This window comes from Strix aluco, chromosome 33 (assembly GCF_031877795.1).
Source record: "Strix aluco isolate bStrAlu1 chromosome 33, bStrAlu1.hap1, whole genome shotgun sequence".
In the NCBI taxonomy this organism is placed as follows: domain Eukaryota; kingdom Metazoa; phylum Chordata; class Aves; order Strigiformes; family Strigidae; genus Strix; species Strix aluco.
Genome location: NC_133963.1, coordinates 834,127 through 857,092, shown reverse-complemented (window position 1 = coordinate 857,092; position 22,966 = coordinate 834,127). Strand labels below are relative to the sequence as shown.

The window sequence follows — 22,966 nt, the reverse complement described above, 5'->3', positions numbered from 1 at the left end:
AAGTGTCTTCACAGACATCCTCCTGGAAATAATTTAAATATCTGTAGATAAACAGCAAGCTGGAGGTCCACCCACTTTAAAGGCTAGGACTGAAGTTACAGTTACTGCAGCGAACATTTTATTCTGTTTAAGTTTTAATACATGAAAGAGGAAAAAAAAAGAGGAAAAACCCACTAGTAGACATTTTAAAGAAAAGACTGTTGTAAGAGTGCCACAGAACCACGGGAAAAAATAAAAAGAAATGTAATGTCTAACGAATGAAAACACAGTTCTCTTTATTTCTGCAAAGTCACATGCCAAATTCTTTAATCATGTTCAAACATCAAGATGGCAGATTACCAAACTGTAATATCATACTAAGTAATATAAAATCATTATCATCTCTGAGAATCAAGCGCTATTTATTAGATTTAAATAAGAACACTTCTTATGTATAGTCACCATAAATAACCTGCCATAAAACTTCAGTACTGCCCTGACGTGGTTAACACATAGTACCAGGAAAAAATAAAAGGTTGGAAATGAATGATGAAGTGGTGCTCAAGAGCATCGGAATGACAACATCACTGGTACAGAAAAGAAGTTATATTAACAACAAATTCCAAAGTATAATTTAGATAGAGAGAACACTCATGCAAGATGGCTTTAAAGGGTCTGCATAGATTATAACTCACAGATACACTCTGGAGCCAAAATGTTGCTCGTGAGCAGTTTCTGCAACAGCCACAAAAGCAGTTTTCCAATGTAGTGGAGTAAAACAAGTTGAAGACAAAATTAAGTTACCAAAACCACTTTTTTTCTTCAAATTAGCCATCTGTTCTATTTCCATCACTTTCCGCTTTCTCCACCAGATTTCAAAGAAATCTGGCAAGTTTTTTATTATAAGATATCCTCCCACATTTCCTTATCATTTTACCTAGAATATTCCAGGAAACAAAAGCTTTTGTAAGCACTGTATGTCACACATGAACCACATTCTTCTACGCCCAGCTCCATGTCTAACAGACAGATGGGAAGGTAGCTGTCAGAACAGCAACTACAAAAGAACAGCTCTGTGATGCCCCCAACACAAGCCACAGCTACTGATCGTGGCCGAATCGCATTGTCACTTCTCACCCCACTGAATCGCTGGTGCCACTTGCCCTCCCGGTTCCCCCGCACGCCGGTGGGACGGGCCCCAGGCTGACTCATGCCCCGTGGGGACAAGCCACAGAGAGCAGAGTGTGGCTCCCGTAGGCCGCGGCCGCCGCCAGCCGGGCAGTGCCCGAGGCCCCGTGCCCGCCGCCCCACGCACCTTCGTTGGTCTGGGCGTTGGTGATCTGCAGGTCGCAGTTGGCCGCCTTCAGCTTCTCACGGCTCATGATCAGGCGCTTGAAGTCACACAGGGAGATGTGGAGGCCATCGAAGGTGACCGTATCAGAGCTCACCTTGGAGAAGAACTTGTAGTGCACACACGGCATGGCTGGGCCAGGCGATGCCCACTCTGTGATGGCGCCTGCTGTGGCAGATGGTGTTGCAGCCTCCGTGCCAGGTTAGGGCCTGTGATAGCACAGGGAAGGGCCCACCCAGGGGGCCGGGGCAAACAGCGTGGGCTGAGCCAGGCAGGCTGGGGACGCCCTGCCACAGCCAGACCCTGTGGGCTCAGGCAGACTCGGCTGGCGGAGGCCTCAGGGCTCCATCGTGGTGGCCCTGCGGGGCCCCGCCCCCCCCCCCCTGCAACAACTGTGGCCTGTGACCCTCAGCGATGGAGCTGGGCTGTGGTGGCAGCACCCACCCGGCTGCTCCTCGCAGCCCAGGCAAGCTCGGCCTCCACTCCCTCTCTGGCCAGCAGCGCTGCCAGGCCCCGCCGCTCGCTGTGGCGACTCGGGTGCCCCCGCCTCAGCGCTCTGCTGAGGGGCTGCCTGGCCACCAACCGCACGGACTGCCACCAGTGTGCCACTGCGCAGGTGCCACGGCCCACCGCACCCCCCCCTGCGCCTCGCCTGCCCCGGAGCCTTTGGACAGAAGACCCGTGTCCTGTCACTGCCCAGTGTCCTGTCACACCCCCAGGACTTTGGTGTCCCTCCTGTCACCCCCCGGGCCTGTCACTGCCCGGTGTCTTGCCACCTCTGGGCCTGTGGTGTCCCTCCTGTCACCCCCGGGCCTTCACCACACAGCATCACCTCCCACCAGCCCCTGGGCCTGTGGTGTCCCTCCCAACAGCTCTGGGCCCATCACCACCTGACGTCCTGTCACCCCCCGGGCCTGTCACCGCCTGGTGTCCCTCCTGTCCCCCCAGGCTGTGCTATATACCACAGCCTCTGAACGTGGACGGGAGAGTCTCCAGAGGCCCTTACATAAAACCTATTCTAACAGGCCATCATGCTGTACATTTGCTCCTGGATGGAGTTTATCAGGCCCTGAAGACTCCGAGATTATGTGGATATTCGCAGACAGACTAACTGGGTTTTCTGCGGGAAGCCATAATCAAACTAAAGATGATGACACAATTCTCATTCCCACTCCAGGCCTGTAGGATCCTGATTGCTCTGGGTCATCCACCCTGGGTCTGAACCTTACTGGTTTACCTGAACAACCAAATCCAGCACGTGCTAACCCGTTTAGAGGAAATAATTGACATCATTCAGATTTATGTGAAGATTATGCTACCCATTGACACAACTGCCAGGGCAATATTGGGTAGCTGGAGAAATGGCATTCAGGGATTTACTCTCAACCTGAGCCAAAAAGTGCATTTTAAGTGCATTAATATCACCCGCACAGGTTAGAACCAGGATTTCTTTTGCCTCTGTAGCTCCCAGCTACTGGTATCTACAGGAAAAAATGTTACAGCCCTCTGATGGGACATGGCACTAAGTTCCACCTGTCTGTAACAGATTTTATCCCAGTTAGGGGTTGCAAAACTAGAAAGAGCTATTCCAAATGTGCTCAGAGAATTAGAAAAAGCCATTAATGAAAGCACAGGTAGTATTACAGCCCTGCAAGAAGAAATCAAATTATTATCACAAATGGTAATACAGAATTGATTAGCCCTAGACCACCTTTTAGAAGTTCAGGACAGAGTATGTGTATTAATGAATAACAGGTGAGGAGGTTTTTATGTAAATCAAGACCAGAAAAATGAAACTGATTGATAGAAACAAAATAAAGACTCATTTAAAAATATTGCATGAAGTAAGGCAGGGATCTCCCCTAAATCTATTTGGCTCCCAAACTTAGGTAGAGGACTGTGAACTAAAAGGGTTTGGGTTAGAACGTAGAGAATCACAGGCACTAAATAGTTGCAAATACTATTAAGGTAATGATAAATTTTATTAAAATACTGAATAAAAAGTGAATGAATGTAGTAGTAATTAATTGATCAATTGAGGTAGTAAGTATTTTTATTACTGTAGTACAAGTGCATTGTGGAATTGAAGTGTACATAACGATATTAGCAAAGTTACTTGGAATCAGTGATGGACCAACTGGAAGATACAGATGGTTTAAAAAAAAAAGAGAGGCCCCAAGCAGAATCATGGTAGTAACTGACATTGCAATGAAAGTACAAAGCTAAGTGGGTGTCTTTAACGTCCACAGGGAATCAGAGCTGTTGCAAAAGAAAGTTAAAAAAATTTTACAGGCATTGACAGCTCTCCCTTGGGAATATGATATAAAGTAAAATAAATTTTGTAAACGGTAAATTAGCGCGAGGCATGGAGGGGGAGATGTCAGTACCGACAGGGGAGTGCAGCTGCTGACAGGTTACCAGAAAGCCTGTGCATTGCCGGCTCCTGAGCAGATCTGGAGTAGGAGTGTCAAGGTTTGGTCAGAGCTTTAAAACTCTCCAAAGCGCCGTCCTTTCCTCCTGGGGTGTAACTGCTGCCGGGGGCAGGAGCCGGCAGGAATTCTGTCAGACCTACACCGGGGAGGATGGGCTGTGACAGGGACGCGTCCAGCGCCCCTGGGCGCCGAGAGCTGCCGATGGATAACCGGGGATACCCGCGCCCCCCGCCAGAAGCCCCCCCCGGAGAGCGAATTGCTGCGCCCCCGCGGGGCCTGGGCCTGCCCCGCGTACCGAGGCCCCACCGGGGCTCCCCGCCGCTCCCCGCCCCGCGCGGAGGCTAAGCCGGGCAGCGCCGCTGCGGCGCACGGTGGGGGGGGGGGGGGGGCGGTGGCGCCGCGCAGGCACCCCCCGAGGTGGCCACGGCCCGTCGCCGGGAGCGGCCCCGCCGCCCCGATGGACCCCGCCGCGGCGCCGCCCCCCCCTCGCCGCCATCGCCGGCCGCGGCGGCCCCGGGGTCCGTGTGCCGGAGGCTCCGTGTGCCGGGAGCGGCCACACACCGCGGCCGAGCCGCTGCCGCGCCTGCGCCCCTTCCGCCGCCGCTGCCGGGAGAGCGGCGCCAGCTCCAGCCACGGGCTGCGCCGCCCCGAGCGCCGGGTCCCGGGGGCTGCGGCGGGGACGAGCTGCCCGACACCGTCCTCCTCGTCCCCTCCCGGGCGGCGCCCGCCAGCGGCCCCCGCGCACCTCCCGCCCGCTGCCGGCCCGCGGGAGCTGGGGAAGGTGGGGGCCGGGCCGGGGGCCGGGGAGGGGGGGCGGGCGGGCGTGTGCGCGTCCCCGCGGGGCGCCGGGCGGTCCCGGTTTGCCGGCGGCACGTCCCGGGGAGGGGGCGGAGGCTACTCCCGGCGGGGCCCCGCGGCTGGAGCCGCTCCCGCGCTGGGGGCCGGTGGCGGCGGTTCCCCCTCTCCCGATGTTCAGATGGGAGGCGGGGGAGGCTCGGCCGGGGGTGTCAGCGAAATGCTCCGGGCGGCCCGAGGGAACGTGGTTTCATTTTCCTGCACGAGGTAGGTGATTTCGTGAACGGGAGAACGGCAGCAGCTGCATTTCTTTATTCTCAAACTGCCCGATCTTGCTCCTTTTCTGATCCCTGGCGGGGGTTTCACTGCTCCGGAGGGGACAAGATCAATTCCTCCCCGTGTTCTGGGTGACTCTCTAACTCAGTGTGATAAACTTGACCGTAGCACCTCTTTGGGGACTGTAGAATGGAGACACGCTGAGGACTCGGAACTTCCCCTGATTTCTGATGTCCTATATCCAGTGGATATATTTAACTGCCTTGGATCTTTCGGGAAGTCTGCTTGAGCTGTCTCAGTGTACAGGCTTGAGCTGCTTGAGCTATTTCTTAGTGTACAGGCTTTTGATTTGGAGAGATCAACGCAGAGATTCCTTGCAACATTGCATCGCTATCATAAACGTTTCAATTAATTAATTTCCTATTTTTTTTTCTGAGAAAAAGTAATAGACGTCTACTGGCATTTTGAAGTTTTGCCTGCTGGAAATGGTTGCAAATGCCATACATTGTTCCATAAAATTCAGTTCTGGAGTGAAATATGCTTGGCAGTATTTCTGGAAGGGTAAATCCGTTATTACTGAGCTATAGAGCACAATGATCTTCAGGTATTTAATAATGATTTGTAAAATTTAAAGAAGAAAAAAAGGCAGTGGGATTCTGCCCTCTGCTTTTTTGCTTATTTGTTTTTCAACCACACTGAGGGTTGTGCCTTTTCATAGCAGACAGCTCCTGTCATCTTGAGTTTCAGCATCACCAGAAGGGACATTTGTGTTCATGAGATGGTTTAAAACGTGGTGTCTGCACGCTCTGGTTTGGTGTCCAGAGTCGTCTGGCGCAGGAGGGGGGTCTGCATGGAAGGCTTCTTGCACCCGCAGGGTTCACGTTGCTGAGACAGGTGACTGAGCTTTTGTGACCATCCAGCAAGAAGAAAATCTCTGGGTTTCGTATCTTCAAACCCTCGTCAAGCTGGGATGGTACGGGGGGGACGCATGTAAAGAAACACTTGATGGGGAAAGTTACTTGACAGTAATTTTTGATCTTACTGCAAATTTTTAGAGAAGTTGACTTTTCATTATTTTGCCATAAATGGGCAGATTTTTAGGGAGTTATGGCAGATATCATGTAGTAACTAAAGACACATCGTGTTCTATCATTTTCCGGCTCTGACTGAACAGGAGTGGGGTGAGCATCTTCAGTGCTGTTGTCTGTTCCTGTGTTCCTGTGTGGGTTGTTCCTCATCTGAACTGGATAGAAAGCAAAGTTACCCATGACCTGAGAATCCCATTTGGGCTTTTATGGTTCACAGCTGCAGTTTTTTTCCCCTTGCTGGGGTTAATGGGTGATTCTGGGGCCGTGGGTCTGCTGGGGCAGAGTGGGTCTGTGAAAGTGCTTGGCCTTGTGACTGACTGCACAATTTTATCCAGAAAATCAATGCAATGTGCTTGATCCTTAGAAGGTTCATTACAGTGAGAGAAAGTCTGTCCTAACCTGCTTTTAAAACCAGCAGCCGGGGGGAAAAATCCTCCTTGGAGCTGCTGATACAGCCGATTGCTGAGCTCTCCTGGAGACAAGAGTACAGCACCTCTGTCTGGACTAAACAACAAATGGTACAAGAATGAGGCTTTTTGAGGCTGTATGGAAGAGCAGAACTGCATCCCTTTCGCTCTTACATTGCTCTTTGACAGCTTAGCTCCCTTGGAGAGAGCTGAAGTGATTCTTTATAATATATACTTTTTTTTTTTAAAATTTCAGAAATTGCTGTAGATTTGCTGCCTGGGGCTTAAATGCAAATTACATTATTCTACTAATTAATACCTTTCATTTTAGGTAATATGGTATATAAAATGGGAAATACCGTTATGGACTCTTCCGGTTAGGAAGGAAAATGGTGATTGTGAAATGCAATGGCAGAGAGCCGAGATCACTTCTGTCAGACTTCAGTCTTGCCCTGATCCTCAGACTGCTGTGTTAGAATCACACCAGGGATCTGTTTCTCTGAGGGTTTTAATTAACCTTAGAAGACAGAGCAGGGCCAGCTTCCATGTTGCTATTACGCCTGTGTTTTGCTTCTACACCTTATACTTCGGGGAAGCCTTCTTTACATAGGCGGTATTTTCTACAATCAACAAATGTTTTTATCACTCTGGCAAAACTCTGGGGGTTTTGTATTTCTTCATCCCATCTTTGGTCCTTCTTTTCCCATAGTTTATCATAGACTTGGTCCATCCAGAATGCTAAAACCCAGTGTGTGAGGGGCTGGGCTGGGGATGAACTGGCACTGGGGCTGCTCCTAAAGTTGTCAAGACCATTCTTCAGAAACTCTTCCGAAACACTGTAGGTGTTTTCAGATAGGCCGTATACATCTTCAGTACGAGAGATCTGGAAGTGGTGTTTACCTACTAATATATGCTTGAAAAATATTTGGGATTCGATTAATGTAGCCAGTTAGTCTCCCAGTGCCTCTATTTCAGCCTGTAAAAAAAATCAGTGGTCTGTTTCTAAATGGTATAGCGTATTTTGGGAAGTTCACATTCAAGATAAAAATGTTAAATATTAATATAAATATTTAAAATATTTTTCACCTATGATGAACTGAGTCTATGAACTCAAAGGGAAGCATAATATTTATTAAACATAGTTCACGTCATTTTGGCATTTGATATGCCAAGATTATGCATTTTTCCCGGGAGTTATGTTAACAATTTCAGCATGATAACTTTAATTTTAAAAAGGGCTTTTCTTTGCTAAAGGGAGGGTTATCCATGACTGTGTACAAGGAAAACTTTAATTAAAATTTCTGTTCTCCATTGTTTCAGGAGTTTAAAATGCACTTTTTCCCCCCGTGAGACAAAAAGACTGTTTGTATTTACAGGACTCAAAGGGTTAATGTGTGAAAATTAATATTGTCCTGATGAATATATTCAAGGTTCTATTGCTGACGGCTCCATTGTGTTGGCAAAGGAGAAAGGTGAAGCACAGCCTCAATTTACTTCTCTTGCTAAATCGTACTTTGTTCTCCATATCTGGAGAGGATGGAAAACATGGAAATTGTGATACTGCCTCTGCTGACCTTAATACAACTTTTTTTTTTTAACCATTTTTCCGCTCACCCTTGTGGAAAGCTTGAAAGAGAAACCACTCTTTTTCTGAGGAAGGTCTGAGGACTTGAAATGGGATCCTCCTTTTGGTGCCAACTGCAGCAGATAAAATACGGGGAAATCCATTGCTTCCCAAGGAGAGTTGATAGTAGGGTGTTGAAAACATTTTAGAAGCCATTCTGAAAGCAGTTCCCAGCAGCGTATTGCAGATGCAGGTATTCTGATGATAATTCCTGGTTCCCAAGTGAGGTACTCACTTATGGCCCCAGTTCAGCAGAGGCTTTAAATGAATACTTGTGTTAAATCTCCGTTACAGCAGTTTTGCCAGTGGTTAACTAGAGCAGTGTGTTCTCAATTAAATATGTGTCTGATGTGTCCTCTGCAGAAATAAAGAGCTAACTTGAGGTTAGAGAAAATTTTCTCTTGAGTAGCTACTGAACTTTGTTTGAGCTGTACCTGTCTGCATCTATTTAGCACGGTGGCTTGCGTCCTGTCAGGAATCGTTTAAGAACATGGCTGAAGTCTTTCACTTGACTAATTCCTAAGAGAGGAGCTGAAGGAGTTGGGAAAAAGCAGGACTATAAAATGTAATTTCAGGGTTACTGCTCTTTGTCAGCTATTGCAGGGAGGATGGGCACTGCAGGTGTCCCAGGTGTCTGTAACGGCCTCCTTCCCGGGATATTCATAAGAAATGGAGATACGAAGTGAACATTCTGGTTGGAACATTTAAAGGTTATTCTTAAATATCAACAAGGTGATTTCCCCTATCAGGTTCTCTGTCTAGCCAAATGACTGTATTGCTGTGTTTACAGAAAAAAAAATGTCAAAGCTGTTCTTCCAGCCATGCATCTTCTTTGCCTTGGTGAACCATCCCACAGTAACGATTGCTGTAGATGTGTCGCCAGGCCCTTAGTGCTGCAGCTGTGAAAATCTCTTGGCTCCTGATGAGCAGCCGGGGAGTGGAGAAGTGATTTCTAGGACGACATCAATGTTGCAGAATTCAGAAGCAGGTATAGTCTTCAGTTTTAGGTTTGAGGAGTCCTGTGAGCCCTGCGGGACTGGGAAGTCTCGTAAAGCATATGGTTAGCAAATTGTGTGAATTCCGGTCTGAAACGAATGTAAAAATAGAGGAACTGTTTTTAGCACTGCGTTTTTTACCGTCGGCGCTTACGTTAGGATTGTGTTAGAAATAGGAACACTAAACTTTTACAGCTGGCAACAGGTGGAGGATGATGAACAGAAGGGTTGTTCTGGATGTGCAGGGGAAAGGCAAAATGCAGACAATGGGACTCAGAGGGTCTGCTGTTTGAATAATATAACTCCTTTAGGTGCAGCCCAGCAGTAACCCCCACAGGCAATCATCATTCATTTCTGCTCACCTGAGGCTGTCACCGGCTCAGCATGCGTCCTGCTCCCAGCCCCTTACCCCGCTGCTATCTCCTGGGGGCGGTGAAAGGGGAGGAAGGGTGGTGTTATCTTGGTGAACCAAACATCTGCCACGTCACCCTAGTCCCCCCATCCCTGGGGAGTGCCTTTCACTGAATTTAATTTCTCATCTGTGCCAGCAGGGAACAACCTCTCCATGGTACAAACCTGCACTGGACACCAGCCATGCAGACATGCCAGCATTTGTTGAGCCGCTTCCCCTGCCCCAACGCGTCTCTTCCTGAGACTGGCTAAACCATACGTGACCCTGCGGTGCTTCCTCCTTCCTCTTCCTGGTGACGGTGTTCACTGCGGGTGTCCTTATTCACAGACACACTTAGCTGCAGTCGCACATGCCTCTTGATCTCCTCGTATGGTATTTTGAGCCAAGTCATGGTTGTTTTTAGGAAAAGGTCCCAAACTTCAGCCTTGCTTTAACCCAATGACTTACTCAGAAATTTGCCTGCAGGACGCCCCGTGTGCCGGAATCCTACTGAGCAGTTGCTGCTGTCTGGCCGGTGAGCGCCTTGGTGCACGTGGTGCGTTGGATGGTCTCACGGACTGCTCCTGCCTCAGGGGTGACACTGACACCGCCACCCAGCAGGGCCCCAGTCACTTCTGGTGCCTCCTGCTAATTGACGTGACCTTCTTCTTGCTCTTAAAAGTTGGGTAAGACAATAGAGCACTCTTGGCCCGTTTCCCAACACTGTACACATAATTGGGACCACGTGGTTGTTACCTTCAGCCTCCGCTTGTGGGGGACAACTGTGCAAAAAAAGCAGATCATTCTGGAAAGATCCATGAACCACTGCCTCCCCATGGCCTGATTCAGCAAAGGCTACAAGTCACTTACCAGCATTTTTTTTATAAACGTAAGACCAAAAGTCAAAGCTAAGAGAGCAGGAAGGGCCCCACTAGCGTTTATAGATCCCTAGGATAGCACGGAAAAATGTCAATATGTTATACCCAGATATCCAGGAAAGCATCTCTCCCAGCTGGGAACCCACGTGACGTGAGCATGGGAACAGAGTATGTCAGCCAGACACTTTAGAAGTTTCAGTGTCAGGTGTGCTGGGCACCGTCCCTCCAGCTGTGGGAATCCATATGCTGCAAAACCCACGTTTTAAAATTGTCACAATGATGTCTGCTAGCTGATGCCTGCGAGCAGTTGGTGCCTGCAACAATTAGTGATCCATTATACCTTAAATATTAAGAAATTCTTCTACCAAACAATTTTTAACTTTGTATTTAACAAGACCTGAGTGATTAAAATGTACAGAGAAAATATCCTATCCTTGAGAATAGATACCAGATAAGAACGAACATCTTGGCTGGACAACAGAGTCGGGAAACATCCAAGGAGAATAAATTGTCCTCAAAAGACTCATGACCATAGAAGGGAAAAAGGAGTAGGGCGCTAACTCCCCAAACGACCACCGACAACCACCCAAGACCCCCCGCATATGTGTAGTGTAATTTTGCAATGCCAGCATTATGTAAATGTAATAGATAGGCAGAAAGGTGGAGACTTCTTGGTAAATGTGTGAATATTCATGTCTTTAAGGTATAGAAAGGATAAACTTCTGTTTCAGTGGATGCACGTTAGGTGGAATGATCCCCCGCGCACCCAGCGCTGCAATAAAGAATGCCTGCCTTCTAAAAACTTCAAACTAAGCCTTAGAGAGTTCTTTTGAGACTGGATTTACGGTAACACAGAGACATGCAAATCAAGATGAGAATTAGCCTTCAGTAATTCCAAATGCCAGAGGAAAAGTTTAATGTGTTCCTGCGACCAACAAGCAGTACAGCCTGTGACTAGAATTCAGAAAAAGAATGTGGCATTAGTTGCATGTGTACTAATTGACTTTGTGATGCTGAATTAGTATACCTACTGTTGATGGTTCAGATATTGAAAGTATGCAAGATTCTCATTTTATTTTGTCTGTTATGTTTAGGAGGAGCGGTGTTGTCAGCTGCTGTCCATAGAGGTTCTTTAGAACTTCCGACTGGATGCATTAAACATTGGACATCTGAAGGTAATACTTCTTCTGTTGTTTTTATGTTATATATTTTTTAGTTTGAATCATTGATTCATTTCTTTTTTGTTTTCTTTTTTTAAGGAGCAGCCAAGTTCTGCTGCTAATTTATTCTCTGCTAGTTTGTTCTCGAGTGGACAGGGAACAAAGTGATCTATAGAACAGATGAATTTGACCAAACAGGTGAGTACTAGTGTAGCCATTCTGCAAACATAAAATCATTCTTCCTAACTGAGCTTATTCAGTAATCTGCTGGTATGTGATATTGCATGTGGTTCTTGAAGTGGACTTTCGAAACTCTGAAGTTGCTCTGTAGGCTGATGATTTAATATTTATTCTTGAAAAGGTTCTGCTGTTTGATGGCTCTTGCAACTACACTGACCCACAGACATTCCAGTCTCTTCAGCGCTTCCAGTTGCTTTTGAGCAACCTTAGCACAGTCTTGAATTTTTTTCTAACAGAAGCACAAGAGCTTACTGAAAAAGGTTTGTAATAGCATTGCTAAACCTTTGGTATGTTTTATTAGGATTTAGAATGATGCCTGGGTTGTAATTGTGGAAACATGAGCTTTTGTCATTGTTGATGACTGGAAGACAGTCAAATTTAGCTGGGAGAAGGGGCTTAAATCTGAGAGGTTGGGAATACCACTTAATATGCCCTGAGTTCAGGGAAACTGCTGTGGAGTTCATGCAGGTGGGTGGGGGAGGCTGCATTCATCAGGAAGGTGCGTAAGCAGCTGGGTTGAAATTACAGCAACTGAGTGCAGCAATGCTGAAAACTGTTCTTTTTCATTCTTGTAGTGCTAGGGCCTGAATAATAGGCCCTGAAACAAAGCTGACCTCTAGATGAACCTCACAACCAAAGGTTATCCATTATTAGTATCTGCTAATTGGTAAAATCTGTATTACCATTAGCGTTAATTATTAGTATCTGATCATTAACGGAATATGTATGCTCACTAGTGACAGATGTAGCTTAGACAAAATATAATCAGTAGTGAGGATGAAATGTTGTGAGAATGTACCCAACTTCCCTTGTTCAGCCTTGTTCGAGGCTGAGAACCCAGGTGTTTGGCCTTGTTAGAAACTCCCTTGGTTCTCCCCCGAGCCCTGGCCAGGTTCTGGGTAGAATCCCACAGGAGGATGAAACCAGATGTTTCCACTCAAAGAAAAGTGCAAGTCTTTCTGACTTGCTGATTTTTGGTCCATAAGGCTGGACCCGCTCACAGCGACTCTGGATGCCTCAGGTGGACGCCCCGCGTAGGATTTCCCACTCGCCGGGACAGGCTCCCCAAATCCTCGCTGCACCCGGGGCTGCCCAGCGCCTGCGGGTCTGGGTGATGGGAACGGGTGCGAGTGGGGACGGATCTTCCTTAATCACTATTCTCCCCATCATGTAGTAATGATTAGGTGCATTACCTTGCTTATTCTTATTTTTCTATAATTAACTGTATGTAGTAATAATTAAGTGTAGTATTCTGTATTTTTCTTACTGCTTATTTTCTGTATTACTTGGTTATATCTTTTAATTATTAACAGTAAAATAAGCCTACTCTTTTTACTCTGGTGTCTGAGTTTAATTGGCATCCTCAATCAACAGGGCAATTCTTAGCTAGCAATTTATAATAGCATGCAAATATTGTATTGCAAATTGGTAAAGAATATAAAGGAAGCATAAATGAGTAACTTCTAAAGTAAGTAACTTGAGTTTCTGTAGCTTTTTGTGTTATCAGTTGTCCTTGGCATACTGAGGGAAAAAAAGAATATCCCTTTGCTATAGTAAAAATCTCTGCTATGTGAAAAAGACATGTCTTATTCATGAGTGTATTTAAAAGTTCAGGCTTTATTTTTTTTTTTTTATTTTAGCCTTGAGTGAATGTGGCTCTTTGTAGGGATTGCTTTTTGTTTTGGTGGTGATTGGGGGTTTTTTCTTCAAATAAGAGTGATACAGAGTGAAAAATGGAAAGACAAAGATTTCTACTGTGTTATTTTTAGACTTTATGTTTAGGATGATGAAGGGAGTTTTGTCAAAATTAAAGGAATTGCATAACAACAATCATCTTATGCCTTTTTTCAGGTTTTACAGACTTGACAAATCAGCAGGTGATAACTGACCTCATTTCTTGGTGTGCACAAGTGGTCACCTGGTTCTGTGGACCCAGTCTCCTTCCAGAGGGTTTAGGTAAGCCTAAACTGTAGCCTGTTTGTGACAAGGAGACTCTCCAGTGAGTGATTCCTATGAACACATGCTCAGCCATGTTTCTGTTAATGTTTCATCGATAACAAACCGTGTTGGTTCAGTTGCAGCGTGTGTTGAAATTTTGTTCGTGAAACTGAGACTAGTCTGTTTTTTCAAATAGTGTAGAATAATGCAAGCAGTTTCTTTCCTGGATGTTTTTTAGAAAGAACAGTATGGCTCTGACTTCAAGGAGTTGCTTGTGTCCACAGCTTGAACTACTTGTAATTTCAAACACATTACTATTAAACAAGAAATACTGTAATGCTTGTTTTTCCAGTAAAAGCATTCCCTGCATGTTTTGAACTTTTTATTTATTGCTTGAGGAGGAAATACACCTTGGAAAAACTTCTTTATTTGGATGGATTATAAATTCAATTGTCAGCCTTAATTGTCTTACAAATGCTCATGTGACATGTTTAAAAACCATTCCCTTTGAGAATTGTTGGGATTTTTTTATAGCGAACTTCAGCTTACACTACGTATTCTGAGTGCTACATCAACTTGAAATGGCACTTGAGACAAGGAGGAATTGAGTCTTGTGTCTTACCTCTCTTTTAGCAAAGGCAGAAACAGGACTGGCTTCTTTCAAAGTTGGAGTCTTGCCTGTGCTTGAGGCTTAACTTGTACAATCTTCTGTCTTTTTAGTCCACAATTTTAGTTTAAAAATGTGATGTTACTTCTTTAACTTGCTTTTCCTTTATTGCCTATAGGTGATGACATGCATTTGTCTAGACCTTTCTGCAATTATCCTCTGATTCAGAGCTGCTATACTGGTCATCGACAAAAGCTTGAGCATTTATCAAGGTAAGCTAGAACACTTCCACTGCAAATTCAGGAGTGGAAGGGAATGGCTTTTACATCAACAGTTGTATTTGCTACGCTTACTGCGTGTGCTGGCAGTACTCTTGACTTCAGCAATGCCTGTGGTCTGTTGAACACAGAGGTTACTTTCCTGTGTTGCAATGTTTATATATACCTCTGCTTAGTGCCCTTGGTTGGTATCCTCATTTTTTTGTAGCATACTTAATTCATTGGCTTGTCTGTGTAATTTGTTACTATTGAAAAAGATCGTGTGATTAGGATAGGATCAGTGATCTCCAGTTCAGCAAAGCACGGTGTTCACAGAACAATTGCTCTGGACACAGAAGAAAGCATATTTTTTTAAAAAAATAATCTCTTTTATTGACTAGTAATAGATGGTCATAGTTGTATTGGCCTAAATCTCCTACTCACAAGTATATTTGTGTAATTTAATAAGATAGTGAGAGTTCCATGTAGTTGGCCCATCAAGCACTCTGCTGGCTATTGGCTAAAAGTCACTGCCTAATGTAAAAAAATCTTATCCAAAAAAACGCAAGGTAGGGAAGAATGAATGCGTAATAGCTAGGTAATGCCCTGCTTATTCACTGAAATACCATAAGTCAGTTTAGTCTGCGGGGATTGGAAAGTACTTAACTATTAACAAAAAAACCACCACCACCAAACCCCTCAAGATAATAAGGCAAATGCTTAGCTTATCAGAGCTCAGTATCATCAATATTTTCTTCCATACCAAAGATTAAAAAATACATTTTCACAAATATGCTGGAAAAAAACCTCTTGATGTTCAGAAAAATCTGGAAATAATGAATAAAGATTAAAAAAAATATATTTAGAGATATACTTAAAACTCAATGTTTGGAAAAATCTGGAAGTGATGCACCCAGCAGACCCACGGCCTGGAGCTTGAGTGCCATGACACAGGAGATGTGGAAGAGACAGGTCTGCTCCTGCAGAGCTGCGGAGGGAGAAGTAGAAAACATTGGGGGGCTGAGAAGGAGCCCACATCTCCCCTGCCATGGGCAGCCCACCCAGCCCGTGCTGGCCGCTGGCACGAGCAGGTTGTGGATGGGGTGGAAGTGCTTGGCGAGCCGGAGAGCTAAGATGATGTTGGGGAGGAGGAAGAAAGAGCAGCATCCCATGCTGAAGCTGGCGGCGTTCTGCAAGAAGAGAGCGTGTGGATCCCCGCTGGGCTGTGCTGGGAGAGGCAGCCCCCAGGGTCTGGGGGGGCGTGGGGAGCCTTGTGGTGGCTGTTCCCAGTGGTGTGGGGGAGTCAGAGCTGCTGTTGACCCCAGCTGCCCCTAATTTGTGCCAGTCTGCCCCAGCCAGTGCTTTTGGCCAAGAGATCAAGCCAAGCTTTCAGCTGCAACCCAGCCCCCAGAAGGGGGGCTTTGCAGTCCATGGGGCTTTTCTTCAGAAGCCTCTGTAGTCTTCCCCATGCTGCTCAGTGCCCCACTGGCTGTGTTGGGGCATGTCCCTGCTACCGCCCCAACCTGACGACCCAGGCAGCAGCAGCCCACTTCATACCTCATGGTCTGGCAGCAGCTCAGCCCTGCTGCCTCCCCTGCCAGCTGTGCGTTGGCCTTGTTCCCCAAGAAGCCTTTTGAGGCCCCTTGGCATCTTCTCTAGAGCGGTCTTTCTGCTTGCCACCTCTGGGCAAAGGCAGGCTCCCTGCTCAGCTCAGCTTTTCAGGGCCCAGTCAGGCATCTTGATGTAGACTTCCAAAGCCATCTTGGACACTGCCTGGTTCGCTTCCTGAACTTCATGGGAAAGCCATGAATGACCACAGAAAAGAACCACGGCAGCGGGCAGTTCAGCGTGGCTAGTAAGCGCCTGCAGAGGCAAAGGTCAGTGTCAGAAACGCAAGGGCAGCCTTGTTTATGGTAGCTGGGTCCTTTCCACAGGGTGCGGTCCTTCAGAAACAGACTGCTCTAGTGTGGGTCCTCCTGCTCCCGTGTGGGCAGCTCTCCATGGGACTAACACCATTGCTGATGGGCTCAGCTTTGGCCAGCGGCAGGTCTGACTAGGAGCTGGCCGCAGCTTGCTCTGCTGGATGTGGGGGAAGCTTCTGGCATCTTCTCACAGAAGCACCCTGTGGAAAGGACCCAGGCTGGAGCAGTTTGTGAGGAAGGGCTCACGTTGGAGAAGTTCACAGATGACTGTCTCTCATGGGTGGGACTCCACACTGGAACAGGGGAAAAGCGTGAGGAGTCCTTCCCCTGAGGAGGAAGGAGGCAAACTGACCACAACCCCCATTGCCCTGTAGCCTGCCCCTACCCAGCTACCAAAACCTGGTCACAGAAGCCCAATGCACGGAAAAAGAAGCAGCTGATCCAGCTGAGCTGAGTGGGGACTATGAGCTGCCTGGGTCATGGCCTCACTGCCACCCACAGCCTCCCTGTGCCACACGGCAAATGCATTTGTGACTCTTGCCTATCCCAAAGGCCACCAACTCACTCCTGTGTACCTGCTGCTCTTCCAGGAGCTTCTGTGACGCTCGTGATGATTTGGGGGCTGATCTGTTGGGCTGCAACTGCTCCATCCCTGACCCGCAGCTAGTCTGGAGGATTGTGTCACCGGTGGAGTTCTGTCTCTCTGACAAGAACCTGGCCAAGGACGCTTTCCTCCAGAAGAACAAGATGGGCTTCATCAGCATCAAACTGCTGATGTCCTTCAAGAAGGTAGGCAGCCCATGGCACTGGCCAGCTGGGGTGAGAAATGGCCTTCATGTGGAGGATGTCGGGGTGTCTGGGTGTGCTCTGGATGTCTCTGGTGGAGTGTACTGGTAGGTTCAGGCTCCACTCAGGCTGTCTGTGTCCCGGTGAAGTGCTGATGGTGCAGAGCTGGGCTCTGCTCTTTGCCTTCAATGTGCTGCAGCAGTTGTCCAGCCAGGGAGGGTGGCTGGGGAAGCGGTGAACAGTCCTCAAACCAACCCCAGGGCTGGATTCACCTCTTCTGCCCATGGTACTCCTAGGCTCCTTTGGGAGAGATCATCCCTCAACCAAACTCCGCAGGAAGGTTCTGGTGGTGTGAGTACGGGAAAGCTGCAGCTTGTTGTCGCTTGGGCTTAAATATAAAAAATTAAAAATTAACCACCAATGCATTGGGCAGAGTCCTTCAGCACTAAGCAGTTCACAGCCAGGTTCTCTACCCCAGCAGCAACATCTTGCCATCATTCAGCAGCCAGACGGGTTTGCCTCTGCATTGCCAGTGGCTCCGTTTCCACTGCTGTAACCGCCCCCACAGCGCATTTGCCACCACCCATGAGTCAGTGCAGAGACAGAGCACTGGCCACCTTTCTCGCTCAGCGATAGCCAAGGCCAGCTGGACGGCTTTCACCTCTGCACATTGACTCGGTAGGCACAGGCCAGACCCCAGCACGTTGCAGTGAGCTGTGTCTCTCTGGAATTACCCGGGTGACACCATACCTTTTCCAAATATTTTACTAGTTTTTCGGGATTCTGCACCTGTTTGGGAGTGAAGTTCCAATACACCGGAGGTGCCCACTGTCCTGGGCTCTTGCCCACGCTGTCCCACACCCCCAGCCACTCATAATTCTCCAACCTTGCGGTAGATCTCCAGGTGATACTCTTAAATAGTTGCTTAACCCTGAACAAAGCCTGAACCACATGCGGGAACACACTGACTCCCAGCACTAAGATGACCATGTTAGTGTCAACATTCCGAGGATATTCAAAATTCCCCAAATTGTCAAACACAATTGTAAGTAGCCTCAGGACCGATGACTTCATCATGCCATAAATCAGTGCTACACAGTTCAGCAAAACAAAAATCTTAATCCAACTCCCATGGGTGGTAAACAGCAGCATGGGGACTATACACAGCAAATGAGGAGAGGAAATTTTAAGGAGCAAAGCGATCGATGTTATGACCAGCCAATGTAATGAACGCCTCTAACAAATGGCACACTGACAGCCTCTGGGAAAATTGAGCGGTACAATGGGTTGCTAAAAACTACACTGAGAGTGATGGGGGGTGGAACTTTCAAACACTGAGACATGCATTTAGCAGAAGCCACCTGGTTGGTCAGTCCCAGAGGATCTGCCAAGCAGGCTGGCCCTGCTCAGTCAAACCTTCTATGTACTGTGCATGGGGATAAAGTCCCCATAGTGCGCATTAAAAATATGCTGGGACAGACAGTCTGGGTTATTCCTGCATCGGGTAAAGGTAAACCTGTGCATGGGATTACTTTTGCCCAAGGACCTGGTGGGTAATGCACCTGGTGCACTTGGTGGGTAATGCAGAAGGACGGGGAAGTCTGATGTGTGCCTCTAGGGAATTGAATTTTAGGTAAAAAGAGCTGATGAATTGACCTGTATGATGTTAACTGTCAAATAAGCCTGTTATTGCATCGCATCATCGCTATGGTTGATAGATCTTATACTAATGGCATTACATGAATAAAAAAGATGAACTTTGGTAGGGTCAGGACTGATTTCAGCAACTGGTGCCCAGCACCATCCTGAAGATGGACATCTTTGGCCTGCATACTGTGAGCAGCGACCGCGCCAGATGCATCAGCTCCACTAGTAGCAGAGACTTCACGCCATCCTCCTGCTGAGCCCAAGGTCACCTGCTCCACCGACGGAGCTAACTCCGCCTCGTCCCTCCTGCCTTAAAAGATTGTCATGACAGATGGAACCCAAAGTTATGGACTAAATGATCTCACTACACAGTTTGGAGGGTTGGCCCATAGATGAAGGGAACGAGATCTGTGGAGATACATTTGAGACAAGGGAATGGAATGGGGATTCCTTAGAATGTATTGGAAACCTGAGCATAACGTAAATGGTATGGAATAATGGGTGGAGACTGTCCTGATTTCAGGTGGTAACTTCTCACAGTTCAGTACTTTTCCACAGCTCAGTGTTGCAGCTGTCCGTTGTTTTTCCCTGCCACCTTGGCACAACTCAGCAGTTTCTTATCTTTCTCCCAAGGCCTGTTTCTCATCAAAGCCTTGCTGCTTCTCAGGGGCTGCGCAGAGCTGACAGGCCGATGTTGACTTGCCTCTCTCCCACACCCAACTACAATTGTGAAGGAATAAAAAAAGGTTCCTTCTAGCACATAATGCTACAGAATGGGACTGTCAAGTCTGTGTTATGGCTATTCTGCCTGCTACATTGCTACATTCACATATGAAAAAGAAAAAAAACACAAACCTCTCCCAGTGGGGTCAATTAGAACAGTCGCTCTCACTAGCGATGTGCAAGGCCGAGTCAAAAAGCTCAGCCAAGCCCTGCTCATCAAATGCCCACGGTGCCAACTGCGCGGAGGGCTCCTCCTGGGCCTGCAGTGGTGGTGTCTGCCGGCCTTCGCACGGCTCCTGCCAAGAGAATGCCACCTGACAAACATTCAGACTTCAGCTGCCACTTCTCTGACCTGAAAGAACGACTCAAACACCACAACGACCAAGGACATGAGTCTATGCAGCATCTGGTCCCTCCAGCCTCTACTTCTGCAAAAAGCATTCACAGGAGAAAGTGCTGGAAAGCAGGTGCGCATTCAGCTTGGGCAGCAGCAAAACCCCCACAGGCTGGAGGGGAACTTCCTCCTCGAGGTACCGGCTTTCTTTTTGGTAAATCGGAAAGGCAAGTGTCTTGAGAACGGCCAGACTAAGCCTCTCCTGCTGCCTCAGCATGCCCTGGTCTCCAGACACGTGGCTTTATTGGGACTGCAAATAAAGGTGACAGTTAGCCATGGGGCAAGCGGAAGGTGGTCCAGGATTTTCTGCACTTTCCAGCATTGCTATTTTCTACCCTGTTTGTTGTAACAAACAGGATCTCCTGTTATATCCTTATAAGGCAATAGTGAAAAAACAAATGTATAAGGTTGTTACAATGAATAATATAGGTTTACCTTTCCAGCTTACTGTTAATGGGGAATTACTCCTATCATCCATTGACTACTTGGAAATAATGGCTGCATTGCGCTGCTACTTAGATTATAAGGTAGGAGGATGATTTTTTGAATTTCAGAGCCTTGCAAGTATTTGTTTAGCTAAGCTAACTGCTTGACTCACAACTGTACAAGGTACACAAAAAGCTTGCTCTCAGGCTTGTCCTCTTGATGAGCCATCTAACAACGCAAAGTCCCAGAGCACAGCTGCTTCAAAGAAAGCAGTCTGCCGCATCCGTTTTGCCCCAGAAACTGCAGATATGGGTTGTTTTGCTACAGGGTCTGTGAGCCTGGCTTTGCCTCATGCCTCTCCTCCTTCAGCTTGCCTGGCCACGGCTCCTCCTTCTTCTGCCAGGCTGCAGAGCAAAGAGGGTGTTCTCTCAAGGTGCACATCTGCCTGACACACCATCTCCACCTCTATTCCGTGGTCCCCAGGCTCATCAGAACACAACTCTGGAAAGCAAAGGCATAAGGAATGACACGTGTTTGGGTCTGTTGAGCTTTAAAAGTCATGACTCTGCCTGTTGATTCAGTAGGACAAACTACATCCCAAGACTGTGCCACAGAATGACTCCTGTGAAGCAAGATGGCAAAAACCTACACCCCAACTGAAGAGGGACACGGCTGTGATTGTCGACCCTCTGATGCGGTGTGCTCTGCAAGCCCTGCTGCCCTCCTCGGGAAGGACTCCTGGCAGCAGGCGTCACTCAGCAGATGTCAGACGCCGCAGCCCAGAGCACTGGGTCTCACCGTGGAGAACACGCCCGTTCTCTTCCTCCCCCTGCCAGCAGAGCCCTGGAGGTGACAGCATATCTGAAATGTGGGCACTTGGTCTGAATTGTACATGTCTTCTACAGGAGAGCTGAGAGACCTTGCTCAGGAAAGAAGGGCTACAGAGAACGCAACACAATCTGCATTAGTCAGGCAGTAAGAGAACAAAACTTCCATCGCAGAGTACCTGGTTCTGGGTGAAATACTGTGCCAACGGAGAAGAGCCTCAGTGCTGCTGGGCAGCAGGGCAGCAGGCTCAGCAGGGCCCAGCAGTGGCACCGGTCACAATCCTCAGGCCACATCTGATGAGCATCTGGAAAGACCAAAGAAAGAAGCCCTGGCTTGTGCGCCAGGATGTGCACTGAAACCTGAAGAAAGGTCAATTAACCTCTGGAAAAGGTCACCCGAATTCACCCTGTTTGTTTATATTCAAAGCGGTGAATTCCAAGATGTGATAAGGGCAACGGCTAGAGAACCACCACCCAAGGGGATGCTCCCAGCTGCACCATGAACTGCCTGTTCCAGGTGTATCTGGATCGATTTGCTTTGAGTTGAACATGAAATTAAGACCTTTACAGGATTCTACCTGTCTGCACACCAGCGTGTGCTCTGCCATCCGCAGGCTCAGGTGCTTTTGGCTCCAGCTGCTCCCACACCTGCTGCTCGGCCAGGTCTCTCCTGAGGTCTTCTCCGTGCCTTAGAGTCTGAGGACAGTGATGTGGGATACTCTGGGCAGGCAGGAGGAAAAAAAAAAAATCCATCCCAGATTACTTCCTGTATGTAAGTGGAACTCCTTCTGCCCAAAGCTAAATGAAGATGATCGCCTCTCACCCCACAGACTTGCAGTTCAGGGCCCTGAACCCCAGGAGGGAGTCGTGGGCTCTGTGCCCCATGGGGGTGTTTGCTCCCAAGGCCTGTGCTGCACCCAGCTCCTCGGGACCTGCCCCACAGGGCCCTGCCCCAGCACCCTTCTCGGCTGACGGGTGGTCCAGAAAAGCCACAGCCAGGCACAGGCCACTGGAATGGAGCACAGGGATCACAGGCTCTCCACCCCGGCACTGGAGATTTCCGCCCCAACTCCTTCAGGGAGAAAGAGGCCTGTGTCTTGATGGCTTCCCATCCCAGAAAGGCCGACCTTCCTCTCCTAGGGCCCCTCCCACCCATACACAATGTCAAGGTAGAGGAATGTAGCCACTGCTTACTTTTGCCTGGAACTGAACCAAAGCCTCGATGGTCTGCGCAGTTAACGTCACCGGCTAGAAAAGAGAACAAAGGCCAAGTGGGAGAGACTCCTCTGATGGTCCGTGCTAGAAAGCAGAGTCACGCCCTTGACCCAGCTGGAACAACAAAGACACTTACAGATCCACTGAGGCCCAAGACGTTCACGAGGAGATGAATCGAGGGCAAGGGGGTCACCTGCGTTTCCTGGGCTCTGCTCATCTGCCTGTGCACAGGGAATGGACAAAGGAAGAGCTCTGTATCACTGAACCTGGCTTTGCTCTCTCCCCTGCTAGACCCTCCACCACCATTTACATCAGAAGATATCCAGGCACAAAAGGAGCAAGTGGTGGCAGCCAGATCGGCTTGGTGTTACTTTACCAATGCAAGGCTGAGCAACTCGACCAGCGCTGCCCCGCCTCTGCCCCAGCAGTGGGGGTACCTCTCCCCAGGCTCTCGAGCTGCCTTTCAGCAGAACTGGAGCATCCCATTGACTGCCATGCTGGCGCCAGAGGTTTGCTACTGCAGCGGGACTTACCTGAGGATGGCGTCCAGCCAGAGCTCGCTCTTCTCTTGATAGCTGCAGAGACAGGAGAACCGGTATCACAGCTGC

The 22,966-nt window shown here is 48.1% G+C and overlaps 1 protein-coding gene across 1 annotated transcript in view; it reads right to left on the bottom strand.

Annotated features, from left to right (window-relative positions):
- The window catches only part of LOC141917015 (E3 ubiquitin-protein ligase RBBP6-like), a 39,081-nt gene extending 37,621 nt beyond the window's left edge, over positions 1-1,460 (bottom strand). Inside the window, 1 exon segment of the mRNA XM_074810040.1 lies at positions 1,295-1,460. Within this exon segment, the coding sequence (XP_074666141.1) occupies positions 1,295-1,460 (166 nt within the window).
- Between the last annotated feature and the right edge of the window lie 21,506 nt (positions 1,461-22,966).